This window comes from Aethalodelphis obliquidens, unplaced genomic scaffold (genome assembly GCF_003676395.1).
Source record: "Aethalodelphis obliquidens isolate GAN/ISIS:26980383/991018 unplaced genomic scaffold, ASM367639v1 scaffold1, whole genome shotgun sequence".
NCBI lineage: Eukaryota > Metazoa > Chordata > Mammalia > Artiodactyla > Delphinidae > Aethalodelphis > Aethalodelphis obliquidens.
In genome coordinates, this window is record NW_020837945.1 from 93,496,584 (window position 1) to 93,513,883 (window position 17,300).

Here is a 17,300-nt window from a genome sequence, read left to right on the forward strand (position 1 = left end):
AAGGAATAGATCCCAGGTTTCCTGACTCTACTGTGTGCCCTTTGCTGAAAAATATCTGATTTTTAACATGAATGCAATTCATGTTAAATGCAATTTCTAACATGAATGCACACGTATCTATACCTAAAACACCATCAGAAGTATCATAGTAACTATAATGGGAAGGATAACAATTTGTTATAATTACTGTGCCAAAGAATTCACTGAGCTAAACTATTATCTCTGTAGGCCATTGCCTAGAACCAAAAACAGCTTTATTTTATACACTACCTGATGTCTATGGCAATACTATTTTAATATACTCTGAAAAATACATTTTGGAGATATGCTGAATAATAATTTCACTAAGACTCACCTTTTTTGAAGTCTTTTTTATTGCTCTAGATGCTCTACTCAATGTACTGTCCATATCTTTCGTATTTACTTCAAAGGATTCTGGATCAGCAGTGTAAATAAGATTCTCCTGTTGAAAATTAATATTTTTATTTTAAAATAAACAAAATAAAGATACACAACTGTTCCTAAAATCAAACCTTTAAGAACTTACATGCTCACATAGGGAGCATATATAAATGAAGCTACTCAAGATTTCTGATGGGTTTGATATAATTTCTACTCTGAAATTTATTTAAGGCCTCAAAAAGTATATAACAGAAGAACAAAAACTGATTCGAAGAATCAGATTTTTATATTTTTTACAGTGTGTGTGTGTGTGTGTGTGTGTGTGTGTGTGTGTGAGTATAGAAATATTTCCTCTTCAACATGGCAAAAGTTCTCAAATGATAAGACACTGACTCAGGGCTTTTAAAAAATTTACTATGCATAATATTTGAAATGTAGGAAAGAGCTCAACTGAAGTTGCCTAATATCTGAATTTACAAACATTTCTTAGTAACAAAATTTCACAACTGGGAAGAATTCTGTGGTTTAACACAGTATAAATCAGGATATAGTTAAATGTTTGCTGCCATCTTGTGGTTAATTTTACTTTATGAAATATCTTCATTAACTGTTTATATTTCAGTTCTAGAATTATTAGCCATCCTGTGGCTAGTAATTCAATAGATTTTGTTTCAAGGAAATTTTTCCATTAACCGTTTACATTTCAGAATCATGGTTATAAATTTAGAAAGGACTGCATAAGCCATGTAGTCAGGCATTGTGATAAATGCAGGAGTAATCTCTATAATAGGCAATCACTATACTGCAGAAATCCATTTTATATATGGATATCTAGAACTATGAGAAAAAATTCTTCCTTATAATGAGCAGTTTTTTGGCTTTACAAAAAGCTGTCTGCATCTCTTTTCTCATCAGCACTCTGTTGTACACACTAGCACTGTATTTCCTTCTATGAACCTTTTTGTGGAACAATCCTTTATTTATAACAACATATTCTTGGCCCACAGAAATTTTTTTTTTTTTTTTTTTGGGCGGTACGCGGGCCTCTCACTGCTGTGGCCTCTCCCGTTGAAGAGCACAGGCTCCGGACGCGCAGGCTCAGCGGCCATGGCTCACGGGCCCAGCCGCTCTGCGGCATGTGGGATCTTCCTGGACCAGGGCACGAACCCGCGTCCCCTGCATCGGCAGGCGAACTCTCAACCACTGCGCCACCAGGGAAGCCCCCCACAGAAATTTAAAAAAACAAACAAATCAAGGGCCAGAGGAGGTGGTGGAATAGAAGGAAGTGGAACTCACCTCTTCCCACAAATATACCACGAATACATCTACATGTGGAATAATTCTTATAGTATACCTGCTGAATGCCAGCAGAAGATCTCATAAAACCAAAATGCAAGAAAGATGACCACCTAACAGGTAGGGTGAAAGAAAGAAAACGGGAATTGGGATGGGATCTGTGCCCCTGGGAGGGTGCTGTGAAAGAGGAAAGGTTCCCTCACCATGGGAAGCCGCTTTACCAGCAGGGGAGATCAGTGGGGAGAGAAAGGGAGCTTCAGAAGCTTGGAGGAGAGTGCTGCAGCCAGTGTGCAACAAGAAGAACATAGACCTGCACAGAAGGCCCTGGCCATCTCACTGCAATCCCCAGCCTAGGACCCACATCTGCTGGTACACACAGGGGCTAGTGCTAAAACTTGGGCTTCAGAGGACAGACCTGAGAAGACTGGCATTGGCTGCATGGAGACAGCCTGAAGGGGCTGGAGTGTGGTCCACAGCTGCAAACAGGGGCACGCACAAGAAGGAGCCCAGGTCTGTCACTGATGTCCCATTGTTAACCTGCAAGCTCAAAGGGAGGGGCGGGGCCTGGAATAGCAGCCTCATTCTCGGTGTGCTCAGAGGGTGAGGCTCTGCCTCTGTGATTTGGGAGCGAGCAAGCTTGGGTGAGCTGCCCACACATGGAGGCAGGGCTGAAACCCTAGCCTATGGCCAGCGGCCGCACAACTTCAGAAGCAGGGTTGAAATCTGAGTGTTCCAGCAGCTGTGATATCTGTGGATTTGTGCATCTGAGACAGCTTTGTAAACCCAGTGCCTGCAGGACATCGGAGTAGATTACTGGCGCTCCTGTGGCTGGGGCAGGTCTGGCGATAGCAGGCTCTGCTGGTGCTCACACACAGAGCCAGGGCCAGGGTCTGGGCTGACTCAGTAGCTCCTACGGTGGGTCCAGATGCTTGACCCAGTCCAGGTGCACGACCATGGTATACCAGTGCTTGAACTCAGTGGTTCCATGTCAAAAGATCTATGCTAGTGGCTTTGTGAGCACAGCACCTGAGAGATACCCCAGCTTACTGTCTGAATTCCCATGGTTGAGGTGGGACTGAGGGCAGTGCCAAAGACAGTATACATTGGTGAGTCAACACGACAGGTAACAAGCAAAACCACAGAGCGACTTCCCAGTAGACTGCTTCTGCAGAGGAATAATCAGGGGTTCCTCTCCCAGCAGGGGCATTCAAGCCCAACTACCTCACACCAGTCCAGAAACAGAGCTGGTGGCATCTACTCCAACAACTGGGGTGCAGACCCTGCCCCTGACAGAGCTGTGACAACCAAAGAGCAAAGAGGAGGCCACACTCAACATCAGTGCAGGCTCTGGTCATCACGGTAACAATCATACCCCCTATCAAGGGGATAACGGCTAACACACACTAAAGAAAAATGTGGCAGACATCCATAATAAAAACAGCCCTTGCACAAAAATATTACACTCACGAGGGCTACACAGGGAAACACAAAAAACAGCCCTTCAAGACCACAGCAGATAACTATTTCTCCTTAATTCACAGAGTCAGAGAAATAGAAGTAAAATGAAGCAGAGGAAACACTCCCAATTAAAAGACCAAGAGAATTCCCCTGAAAGAACAATGAAACAGACATCTGCAGTCTAGCAGATCCCAGTCCAAAAAGGAGGTAATGAAAATACTGAAGTAATTAAGCAAGTCTATCAATAGAAATGCACATTACTGTAAAAAGGAACTAAAAACTATAAAAAGGAGGCAATTAAATTAGAAAACTCATTTGCCAAAACAAAAGCTGAACTCAAGGCAATCAACAACAAACTGGATAATGCAAAAGAACTTATAAGTGATCTGGAATATAGAATAATGGAAATCACCCAATCAGAACAGCAGACAGAAACACAAATGAAAAAAAAAAAAGGAAAGCAATAAACGAGACCTATGGGATAATATAAAGTATCCAGATCTATGCATAATAGGGATCCCAGAAGGAAAACAAAGAGAAAAGGGGATCAAAAATTTATTTGGAGCTTCCCTGGTGGCGCAGTGGTTGAGAGTCCGCCTGCCGACGCAGGGGACACGGGTTCGTGCCCCGGTCCGGGAAGATCCCACATGCCACGGAGCGGCTAGGCCCGTGAGCCATGGCCGCTCAGCCTGCGCATCCGGAGCCTGTGCTCCGCAACGGGAGAGGCCACAACAGTGAGAGGCCCACGTACTGCAAAAAAAAAAAAAATGTATTTGAAGAAATTATGGCTGATGACTTCCCAAATATAAAGAAGGAAACAGATACCCAGGTACAGGAAGCACAGAGGGCCCCAAACAAGAAGAACCCAAACAGACCTACACCAAGACATATTATAATTGAAATGGCAAAAGTTAAAAGATATGAGGATTCTAAAGGCAGCAAGAGAAAAACAAAGCGTTAATTACAAGGGAAACCACATAAGGCTATCAGCTGATTTCTCTGCAGAAACATTGAAGACCAGAAGGGAGTGGCAAGATATATTCAAAGTCTTGTAAGGGAAGAAGCTGCAACCCAGGATACTCTAGCCAGCAAGATTATCACTTAGGATAGGAGAGATAAAGAATTTCTCAGACAAGCAAAAACTAAAAGAATACAGTAATATTAAACCTATCTTAATAGGAGTGTTGAAAGGTCTTCTTTAAATAGAAAAGAAGCAAGAATCTAGAGGAAAGAGAAATATCTCAACTGGAAAGTAAATCACTTAAATAAGCCAGTATACAGATTAAAAAAATAAATTTTTGTGAAAGCAATGATAACTACAATGAACACGAAAAGAATAAACATGAAGATGTAAAAGAGGACATCAAAATCATAAAATGTGGGGGAAGCGAGTATGAAAAATATACAACAGATTCACAAAAACCAAAAAGAACAGAACAAAAGCGTAATACAAAAGAAAACCATCAAACTACAAAATGAAAAACAAAAGGAAAGGAACAAAGAAGAAATACAAAATCAACTGGAAAACAAGATTTAAAATGGCAATAAATACATATCTACCAATAATTACCTAAAATGTCAATGGACTAAATTCTCTAATAAAAAGACACAGAGTGGAAGATTGAATAAAAAAACAGAAGCTTACAATATGCTGCCTACAAGGGACCCACTTTAGGGCGAAGGACACACATAGATTGAAAGTGATGAGATGGAAAGAGATATTTCATGCAAACAGAAATGACAAGAAAGTGGGTCTAGCAATACTCCTATCAGACAAAACAGACTCTAAAACTAATGTAATAAAGATAATAAAGGACACTCTATAATGATAAAAGGGTCAATACAAGAAGAGGCTATTACGCTCGTTAACATAACACTTGTTAACATATGCAGTATAGGAGCACCTAAATACAAAAAGCAAATGGTAACAGACATAAAGGGAGAAATTGACAGGAATACAATAGTAAGAGACTTTAACACCTCACTCACACCAATGGACAGATCTTCCAGATATAATAATCAGTAAGGCAAGAGAGATCCTAAATGATACAATAGAACAGTTAGACTTAATTGCTATTTTCAGGACATTACATCCCAAAAAACCAGAATACACATTCTTTTTAAGTGCACATGGAATAATCTCTAGGACAAACCACATACTAGGACAAAAAACAAGCCTGAACAAATTTAAGAGGATAGAAATTATTTCAAGCATCTTTTCTGACAACAAAGGCGTGAAACTAGAAATCAACCACAAAAAGAGAAATGAGAAAAAAATGATTACATGGAGACTAAAAAACATGCTACAAAAACCAATGGGTTGATGATGCAATCAAAGAGGGAATCAGAAGATACCTTGAAACATATGACATAAAAACACAACCATACAAAATCTATGGCATGCAGCAAAAGAAGTTCTTATAAGGAAGGAAATAATAAAGATCAGAGAGAAAATAAATAAAATATAGATTAAAAAACAAAAGAAAAGAGCTGGTTCTTTGAAATGGTAAACAAAATCAACAAACCTCTCTTCAGGCTCATCAAGAACAGAGGAACCACATAAAATAAGAAATGAAAGAGGAGAAATAACAACCAGTACAACAGAAATTTAAAAAACCACAAGACAATACTATGAACAATTATATGCCAACAAATTCAACAACCTAGAAAAAATGTACAATTTTCTAGAAACATACAACCCACCAAAACTGAATGAAGAAGAAAGAAAATTTGAACAGACCATTCACTAGAAGTGAAATACAATATGTAATGAAAAAACTCCCTGCAAACCAAAGTCAGGACCAGATGGCTTCACTGAGGAATTCTGCCAAGCATACAAAGAAGAACTTATAAAAACCCTCCCCAAGCTCTTCCACCAAAAGATTGAAAAGGGAACACTCCCAAAGGCATTCTAAAAGCCACCATCACCCTGATACCAAAACCAAAAACAATACCAAAAAAGAAAATTAAAGGCCAGTATCTTTGATGAATATAAGTGAAAAAATTCTCAACAAAATATCAGCAAACCAAATCCAACAACACATAAAAACAAGATCATATACCACAATCAAGTTGGATTCATCCCAGGGTCACAAAGATGGTTCGACATACAAATATCAGTGTGATAACACCACATCAACAAAAGAAAAGACAAAAAACACATGATCATCTCAATAGATGCAGGAAAAGCATCTGATAAAATTCAATGTCCATTCATGATAAAAACTTTACCAAAGCGGGTATAGAGGGAACATATTGCAACATAATAAAAGCTGTTTTGACAAACCCCCAGCCAAGATAATACTCAATGGTGAATAGCTGAAAGCCTCCCCGCGAAAATCTGGAACAAGACAAGGGTGCCCACTCTCACCACTTCTATTCAATATAGGATCGGAAGTCTGAGCCACAGCAATGGACAAGAAAAAGGAATAAAAGGTATCAAAATTGGAAAAGAGGTAAAACTGTCATTACATGCAGATGACATGACACTAAATATAGAAAACCCTATAGACTCCACACAAAAACTATTAGAACTGATAAATTCAGCAAGGTAATGATACAAGATTAACATACAGAAATCTGTTGTATTTCTTTACACTAACAATGAAATATCAGAAAGTTAAAAAAAAAAAAAAGAAAAAATCCCTTTTAAAACCACATCATACACACACAAAATATTTAGGAATAAACCTGACCAAGGAGGTCAAAGATTTATATGCTGAGAACACTAGAAAATTGTTAAAGGAAACTGAAGATGATTCAAAGAAATGAAATCATGCTCTTGATTGGAAGAATTAATATTGTTAAAACAGCCATACTACCCAAAGCAATCTACAGATTTAATGCAATCCCTATCAAGTTACTCATGACATTTTTCACAGAACTAAAACAAATAGTTCTCATATTTATATGGAACCATAAAAAAAACAGAATTACCAAAGCAATCCTGAGGAAAAATAACAAGGCTGGAGGCATAACCCTCTCAGACTTCAGAGAATACTACAAAGCTACAGTAATCAAAACAGTGTTGTATTGGCCCCCAAACAGACATATGGATCAATGGAACAGAACAGAGAGACCAGAAATAAACCAACATACCTACAGTCAATTAACCTTTGACAAAGGAGGCAAGAATATACAATGGAGAAAAGACACTCTCTTCAGCAACTGGTGCTGGGAAAGCTGGACAGCTGTATGTAAATCAATGAAGTGAGAAGACACCCTCACGCCATACATAAAAATAAACTCAAAATGGTAAAGAATTAAATATAAGACAAGACACCATAAAACTCCTAGAAGAGAACACAGGCAAAACATTCTGACATAAATTGTACCAACGTTTTCTTAGGTCAGTCTTCCAAGGCAATAGAAATAAAGGCAAAAATAAACAAATTGGACCTAATCAAACTTATAAGCTTTTGCACAGGAAGGAAACCATATAAAGAAAAGACAACCTACGGAAGGGGAGAAAATATTTGCAAACGATTCAATCAACAAGGGATTAACTTCCAAAATATACAAATAGTTCATACAACTCTATAACAAGAAAACAACCCAATCAATAACTGGGCAGAAGACCTAAATAAACATTTCTCCAAAGAAGACATACAGATGGCCAAGAGGTACATGGAAAGATGCTCAACATCACTAATTATTAGAGAAATGAAAATCAAACCTACAATGAGGTACCCCTCACACCAGTCAGAATGGCCATCATTAAAAAGTCTACAAATAACAAATCCCAGAGAGGGTGTGGAGAAAAAGGGAACCCTCCTACACTGTTGGTTGGAATGTAAACTGGTGCAGCCACTATGAAAACAGTATGGAGGTTCCTTAAAAAAACTAAAAATAGAGTTATCGTATGACCTAGGAATCCCACTCCTGGGTATATATCCAGAGAAAACTATAATTCAAAAATACATGCACCCCAATGTCCACAGCAGCACAATTTACAATTGCTGAGACATGGAAGCAACCTAAATGTCCACTGACAGATGAATGGATAAAGAAGATGTGGTATATATACAAAATGGAATAGGGACTTCTCTGGTGGCGAGCTACAACTACTGAAGCCCACGTGCCTAGAGCCCATGCTCTGCAACGAGAAGCCACCACAATGAGAAGCCTGCGCACAGCAACGAAGAGTAGCCCCCATTCGCCACAGCTAGGAAAAAAGCCCGTGCGCAGCAGCAAAGACCCAATGCAGCTAAAAATAAATAATTAATTAATTTAAAAAGAAAAAAAAGTTTAAAAAAATGGACTGACTACCCCTCAGCCACGAAAAAGAATGAAAGTATGCCATGCAGCAACATGGATGGACCTAGAGATTATCATACTAAATGAAGTAAATCACAAAGAGAAAAGACAAATACCATATGATATCACTTATATGTGGAATCTAAAATAGGACATAAATGAACTTATTTACGAAAAAGAAACAGACTCACAGACATAGAAAATGTAAAAACTTATGGTTACCAAAGGGGAACAGGGGTGGGAGAGGGATAAACTAGGAGTTTGGGATTAGCAGATACAAACTACTATATATAAAATAGATAAACAACAAGGTCCTACTGTATAGCACAGGGAACTATATTCAGTATCCTATAATAAACCATAATGAAAAAGAATATGTGTGTATATATATATGTATAACTGAATCACTTTGCTGTACACCAGAAACTAACACAATGCTGTAAATCAACTATACTTCAATTAAAAAACATAAAATTTAAAAGTCTGTTAATTTTTCTAAACAGTTAGGTAAATACTTTTAATAAAGTATTTACTTTATAAGCAATGATAATTATACCTCAATGTCTTTAAGATCAGATTTAACTATAATAAACTGTATGTTTTATTCCCACAGGAAATGTCCAAGTACTATACTGAAAAAGGTTATCTGTCTATACATTCTCCTCCATCTATGTCATTTGTGCAAAGATGAAGGGATCTATATCTATTACATGTCTCTCCCATATATAATGAAGAAATCAAATTATCTTTTTTTTCTTTTTTTTTGCGGTATGTGGGCCTCTCACTGTTGTGGCCTCTCCCGTTTGCGGAGCACAGGCTCCGGACCTGCAGGCTCAGCGGCCATGGCTCACGGGCCTAGCCACTCCGCGGCATGTGGGATCTTCCTGGACAGGGGTACGAACCCGTGTCCCCTGTATCAGCAGGTGGACTCTCAACCACTGCGCCACCAGGGAAGCCCCCAAATTATCTTTTAATGGACCTAGATTTCATCCAAGATCTACTACAAGCTACCTGATTTCTGGTGAGTCATTTAATTTCAAGAATTTGATTTTCTCATATATCTTCACTTTAATCTGTACAGGATAAAAATGGTTATATATTCATAATGGCATTTGATTTTAAGAGATTGGACTAAGAAAACTGCATTGGCAACTTGCCTGACAGGAAAAGCAACTTGCTACAATTCACCTATTGCTCTCAATAAGATAAAAGAACAATAGAACAAAATACTCTCTCACAGATAGCCAAGTCAAAGAGCACTAATGAAAATACATTATAAGTCCCAAAAGCTTCACTACAGCAGAGCCAAAGGAGCTGTAAGGCTATGAGGCCTTATATATGAGGCCCTGTCTGTAAGCTAGGGACTCAAAGAAATGTTTCATGTGTCTATATTTTTAAAAATTTCCTCCAAAGCAACTTTTAAATCAGTTTTCCTCAATAAACACAACACAAACTCTCCTTCATCCATAATTAACAAGTCATTAGAAACGTACACGTTTAGTCTGTATATTACCATGGAGTTTAAACTTTCATTATAATAGTGGTTTAAGAACTTACAGCATCTGCTTTACAAATGGTGTTGGCTACATGTCGACACAGCATCTTTAGCCAGTTTTCTTTTGGAGGTTCCTCTGATGTCATCTGGAAACTGAGCAGCACATTTGCCTGCTCTGTAGGTGGCCTCACAAGCAAGGCAAAAGCATTATGGCAATCTAGGGTTCCAGAATAATCACAACATTAAATGTTACTCCTTGGAAAATGACAGACTTAACACAAGTTCCCTCAGAGCAATGAAACTCCAAAAAATTATCTCTTCTCTACCTTTTCTGTCCCCTCTGCTTTTTTTTTTTTTTTTGCGTTACACGGGCCTCTCACTGTTGCGGCCTCTCCCGTTGCGGAGCATAGGCTCTGGACGCACAGGCTCAGCGGCCATGGCTCACAGGCCCAGCCGCTCCGCGGCACGTGGCATCTTCCCAGACCGGGGCACAAACCCGTGTCCCCTGCATCGGCTGGCGGACTCTCAACCACTGTGCCACCAGGGAAGCCCTCCCCTCTGTTTTTAACTGGACAAAGAATAGCATCATATTAAGTTGAAACACTGGAAAGAATTATAATAGTATGTACCATGTGAGGAACCAACAATGATATTGTTAAGTAAGCAGTATTTTCCATGACATTTCATATTTTCTTTGATGGAGTTTTAAAAAATTAGATTATATCATTTCTTAGAATTCTAGAATTTAAGTTTTAAAATAAAGTGACATTGTAAGAATAATTCAATAATTCAACCTATTTAAATCAAGTTCAAATAAATAAAATACTCAAATTGTTACAAAATGTATTATGACCAAGATGGTAAAACAGAACCTATTTTAAACAATGAAGTCTTCCCTAATTATAATCCAAAAATATAGAGATCGTTTAAGTGAATGTTCTATGTAACCTTTAATAAATCCAGAATTTGACAATTGAGTAAAGATAGCAATGTAAGTTGCCATTCAAGGGTTTTTTTATTGTTTCTCATAAATTAAAAGCTTTCCATCATTTGAGGATGGGATCAGTAATGGAACCAGTTTACACTGTAAAAATATATGCCTAAACAAGCAAAATATTGCCAGGCATGCACATCACTAGGTACTATTTTAAAAACTGATACTGCGCCAGTAGGTATAAACTTTCCCCAATTTCAGGCCTTCAAAGAATCCTCTCTAACACTCCCAAAGTATAGAGTAAAAGCTTTCCTTAATACACATTTGAGCCCATGTTGAGTCTACCATAGTTACTTTGGGTGTACTTACTCATGCACATCTATTCCTGTCATATCCTAAGTGTATCCCTAACAATACAGCCATTGGCAACAGGGAAGGTTATAAGCTGTGGGGCACAGGTAATAGATTACAATTGTCTTTGGATTCTGAAGGAATAAAAATAAGTTTTAGTGTGGGAATGGGCTCTATTTTGACATGTAACCACTTAAAAGCTCTCTGTCCCTTAAGAGATGAAGATATCCTTCAGACTGAGATAGTATTTTCATTTGAACTAAAAATCTCCCAGTTCCTAGAGATGTAGTTGAAGTATAAGAACAATTACTTTGCCAGAACTAACCAACAATATTTAAAGATAATATACCAGCTTAAAAAATATATATAAGGTAATCAAACTTTCAATGAATATAAACTATTTTTATCTAGCCAATAGTTTATCCAATGACCATACCTTCTGTCTCTCGTATGTCTAGCACCTTCTTAATCTGAGAAAGAGGCATTAGATGAATATGCTTAAGAGAAGCTGGGGGTCGGGTCTGGCCATGAGGACTCCTGAAAGTGCCAATAACCTTGTGTCGTTTTCTTGCTATCTGATTATAGAAAAAAAAAAAAAAGTCATCGTGAGTAACATAAAAACAAACACCAAATGCTTAAAAGTTAAATGGCACTAATCACATAAATCTATATGCAGCTTATTTAACTACCAGTCATTCCAAAATTATTATCTGATAAGAAACAGTTACTATGTGACAAATTCATACATGTAACTATGTAGCAGGAATGCTCATGTTTATATGAGAAGAGCTCAAAAGTCAGGAAAACAGGATATATGGAAAAGATCCCAGAGGTGTGAAAGAACTTCGAAGCACTGTGAGAAGTAACAGGATCAAAGGATGAAGGAACCTTCAATAAAAGGCCTTGAATTCAGAAAGGGGAATAGTTGCTCTGGGATTGCTGCCTTGGGTTCAAAAGATAATTGATTTCAGTGTAAGAGCAGAATACACAATTATCTCAGATGCTTTGCAAGGCACTGAGGATAAAGGAGTGAATAATACAGAAATGGTTCTGGCTCTCATGATACCTACATACTATTGACAAACAGGAAAATTAAAGTAACTAAATAATACATTAAAAATTGATACAAATTATAAAGTCAAGGTGCTATGTTAAGATATAACTTTACCTAAACTGGGAACTCATGCAAAGGAAGACAGGTAAAGTAATGCTGGAGAAGACAGGAACAAAATCAGAAAGGACCCTGTGACTCATGATGTATTTGAGTTCTATGAATTTTATAAGGTCTTTAAATTTATTGTTTTCATTTCCATGAAATCCTAGTATATTATTTTGCCTTTTTAAAAGAACATTTCTTTGGGGGTTATAATCATCAACTGAAAGACATTAACACAAAATGATTTAGATTAAGCTACTTAATGAATTGAGATTGACTGGTCATCATCATGAATATGACAAAGTAAGGCTGAAAAATGTACTGTTGATAGCTTGTTTTGGCTAATGAGAAAAGATCAAAAGGCAGTCAGTATCATATTCACATTGATGCAGAAATATGACACAGATCTATGATACATATCAAATATTAAAGGCCCATTTACATTAATATATGAAAAAAGCTGATTCTTTAAATAATTATTTCCACTGTACTATTTGAATATACTTTTAATTTAGCTAAGCAAAATAAATAATTCTAAGTTTCATTTTTAAAAAGGAAAAACAATGACAAGTGCTAATATTGATGATACAAATGCTAGTCCATCAAGGTAAAAACTCAAAATATAGATACATCACCTGTCATGTTTAAGCGAAGTCAGTTTAGATCTTATCTATTTTAAATGCTTATAACTTTTATCATTCTCTTCATTCCAAATTTGCTCGAAGTTTTGTTTTTTTTTTAAACAAACAAGCTAAAGAATAAGAGTTTATAAATCTAAAAGTCCAAATTATAAATTTGGAGTTCAAATTTAATGTTAGAAATAGAAATGTTACAGTTAATGTGATTCTGACATGGAGACTAAGAGAGAGTAGAACAGAAAGTCACTGAATTCAGGAAGATGAAGGAAGTGAGAAACCAGGGTATCAGATAACAGACTTGGAGGCTACAAGGAATGACCAATGGCAGGAATTAAAATGGAAGGTAAGTCAATGAGCCAGTTGTAGAAGACTTCACAAAAATTGAAAGGGACGTAAAATTTAAAGTAAGTCTCAACTATCTAAGGATTAAGAGGATAAAGACCAGAATGGATTAGCAAAGGAAGTACAGATAACCTAACCTATTAGATGAATGGAGCCAGCTGACCTATGAACGTCAACAGGAAAAACTTACAAAAGCTTTAATGAAAGCAAACAAACACAACTACTAAGCAGCTACATGGTACTCAGTGAGCATGATACTGCAGATTCAAATAAAATATGATCAAAAATTGACTCTACCTAGTCCCTGTTCTCAAAAGCAGAGCAGGCTAAAGCTCTCATTACAGGGGAGACAAGCAGTTCAGAATTATCTGCCTCATGATTTTTTATAACTTTCTCAGTTCAGGGTAAGGTCAATTGTGTACAGTATTTTCACTGCCTTTACTTTTGTGTTTTGTGTCAGTACTGACCAAATGAAAATACCATTTTTCACTAACCTCACAACAACAAAACTCTTTAACACAAGTAAATTTTTGGTGAGATTTTATTGCACCTGTAACTGTACCTGGCTTTCTCTCTAAGATTCCATTGTATTTATACTTTAAAAACTAATGTGCAGGAGACCTTCAAGATGGCGGAGGAGTAAGACATGGAGATCATCTTCCTCCCCACAAATACATCAGAAATACATCTGCATGTGGAACAACTCCTACAGAACACCTACTGAACGCTGGCAGAAGACCTCAGACCTCCCAAAAGGCAAGAAACTCCCCCACGTACCTGGGTAGGGCAAAAGAAAAAAGAATAAACAGAGACAAAAGGATAGGGACGAGACCTGCACCAGTGGGAGGGAGCTGTGAAGGAGGAAAGGTTTCCACACATTAGGAAGCCCGTTCACTGGTGGAGACGGGGGGGTGGGCGGGGGGGGAACTTCAGTGCCATGGAGGAGAGCTCAGCAACAGGGGTGCAGAGGGCAAAGTGGAGAGATTCCCACACAGAGGATCGGTGCCGACAAGCACTCACCAGCCCAAGAGGATTGTCTACTCAGCCGCCGGGGCGGGCGGGGGCTGGGAGCTGAGGCTTGGGCTTCCGTCAGATCCCAGGGAGAGGAATGGGGTTGGCAGCGTGAACACACCCTGAAGGGGCTAGTGCACCACAGCTAGTCGGGAGAGAGTCCGGGACAAAGTATGGAGCTGCCGAAAAGGCAAGAGATCATTGTTTTGGGGTGCACGAGGACAGGGGATTCAGAGCACCGCCTAAATGAGGTCCAGAGATGGGTGCAAGTCGCGGCTATCAGCGCGGACACGAGAGACAGGCATGAGACACCAAGGCTGTTGCTGCCGCCACCAAGAAGCCTGTGTGCGAGCACAGGTCACTACTCACACCTCCCCTCCGGGGAGCCTGTGCAGCCCGCCACTGCCAGGGTCCTGTGATCCAGGGACAACTTCCCCGGGAGAACACATGGCGCACCTCAGGCTGTTGCAACGTCATGTGGGCCTCTGCCGTGGCATGCTCGGCCCCACATTCCTTATCCCTCCCTCCCCCCGGCCTGAGTGAGCCAGAGCCCCCTAATCAGCTGCTCCTTTAACCCCGTCCTGTCTGGGTGGGAACAGATGCGCTCAGGCGACCTACACGAAGAGTCAGGGCCAAATCTAAAGCTGAACTCCAGGAGCTGTGGGAACAAAGAAGAGAAAGGAAATCTCTCCCTGCAGCTTCAGGAGCAGCGGATGACATCTCCACAGTCACCCTGATGTACCCTGCATCTGTGGAATACCTGAATAGACAACGAATCATCCCAAATTGAGGAGGTGGACTTTGGGAGCAACTGTAGCCTTGGGGTTTGCTTTCTGCATCTCATTTGTGTCTGGTCTTATGTTTATCTTAGTTTAGTATTTAGAGTTTATTATCATTGGTAGATTTGTTTATTGCTTTGGTTGCTCTCTTCCTATTTTTTTTTTTTAATACACAGATTTTTTCCCCCCTTTTTCTCTTTTTGTGAATGTGTATGTGTGTGCTTCTTTGTGTGATTCTGTCTGTATAGCGTTGCTTTTACCATTTGTCCTAAGGCTCTGTCTGTCTGCTTTTTTTTTTTTTAGTATACTTTTTGGCGCTTGTTATCATTGGTGGATCTGTTTTTTTGCTTTGGTCGTTCTCTTCTGTCTTTCTTTTCTTTTTTTAAATTACTTCTTATTTTTTTTATTTTTAATAACGTTTTTATTTTAATAACTTCATTTAATTTATTTTTCTTTCTTTCTTTATGTCTTTGTTTCTCCCTTTTCTTCTGAGCCATGTGGCTAACAGGGTCTTGGTACTCCAGCCAGGTGTCAGGCCTGTGCCTCTGATGTGGGAGAGCCAAGTTCAGGATACTGGTCTACCAGAGAACTCCCGACTCCATGTAATATCAAACAGCGAAAGCTCTCCCAGAGATCTGCACCTCAACGCTAAGACCCAGCTCCACTCAACGACCAGCAAGCTACAGTGCTGGATACCTTATCCCAAACAACTAACAAGACAGGAACACAACGCTACCCATGAGCAGAGAGGCTGCCTAAAATCATAATAAGGTCACAGACACCACAAAACCACAAAACACACCACCAGATGCAGTCATGTCCACCAGAAAGACAAGATCCAGCCTCATCCACCAGAACACAGGCACCAGTCCCCTCCACCAGGAAGCCTACACAACCCACTGAACCAACTTTAGCCACTGGGCCCGACACCAAAATCAATGGGAACTACGAACCTGCAGCCTGCGAAAAGGAAACCCCAAACACAGTAAGTTAAGAACAATGAGAAGACAGAGAAACACACAGCAGATGAAGGAGCAAGGTAAAAACCCACCAGACCTAACAAATGAAGAGGAAATAGGCAGTGTACCTGAAAACAAATTCAGAGTAATGATGGTAAAGATGATCCAAAATCTTGGAAATAGAATGGAGGAAATACAAGAAGTGTTTAACACGGACCTAGAAGAACTAAAGAGCAAACAAACAATGATGAACAGCACAATAAATGAAATTAAAAATTCTCTAGAAGGAATCAATAGCAGAATAACTGAGAAAGAAGAACAGATAAGTGACCTGGAAGATACCATAGTGGAAATAACTACCTCAGAGCAGAATAAAGAAAAAAAGAATGAAAAGAACTGAGGACCGTCTCAGAGACCTCTGGGACAACATTAAACACACCAACATTCAAATTATAGGGGTCCCAGAAGACGAAGAGAAAAAGAAAGGGACTGAGAAAATATTTGAAGAGATTATACTTGAAAACTTCCCTAATATGGGAAAGGAAATAGTCAATCAAATCCAGGAAGCAAAGAGAGTCCCATACAGGATAAATCGAAGGAGAAACACACCAAGACAGAAATTAATCAAACTACTAAAAATTAAATACAAAGAAAAAATATTAAAAGCAGCAAGGGAAAAACAACAAATAACATACAAGGGAATCCCCATAAGGTTAACAGCTGATCCTTCAGCAGAAACTCTGCAAGCCAGAAGGGAGTAGCAGGACATATTTAAAGTGATGAAAGGGAAAGACCTACTACCAAGATTACTCTACCCAGCAAGGATCTCATTCAGATTTGATGGAGAAATTAAAACCTTTACAGACAAGCAAAAGCTAAGAGAATTCGGCACCACCAAACCAGCTTTGCAACAAATGCTAAAGGAACTTCTCTAGGCAGGAAAAACAAAAGAAGGAAAAGACCTACAATAACAAACCCAAAACAATTAAGAAAATGGTAATAGGAACATACATATCGATAACTACCTTAAATGTAAATGGATTAAGTGTTCCAACCAAAGACACAGACTGGGTGAATGGATACAAAAACAAGACCCGTACATATGCTGTCTACAAGGGACCCACTCCAGACCTAGGGACACATACAGACTGAAAGTGAAGGGATGGAAAAAGATATTCCAAGCAAAAGGAAATCAAAAGAAAGCTGGAGGGCTTCCCTGGTGG

General features: G+C 38.9%; 1 protein-coding gene across 8 annotated transcripts in view; it reads right to left on the reverse strand.

Moving 5' to 3' along the window:
- The window catches only part of ECT2 (epithelial cell transforming 2), a 64,260-nt gene that overhangs the window by 5,081 nt on the left and 41,879 nt on the right, over positions 1–17,300 (reverse strand). For all 8 annotated transcript variants that reach the window (XM_027111672.1, XM_027111633.1, XM_027111698.1 and 5 more), the window contains 3 exons: positions 11,629–11,767; positions 9,970–10,124; positions 356–463 (listed from right to left, as the gene is read on the reverse strand). In XM_027111672.1, coding sequence (XP_026967473.1) covers positions 356–463; positions 9,970–10,124; positions 11,629–11,767 — 402 coding nt within the window. The remainder of the gene's footprint in view (positions 1–355; positions 464–9,969; positions 10,125–11,628; positions 11,768–17,300) is intronic.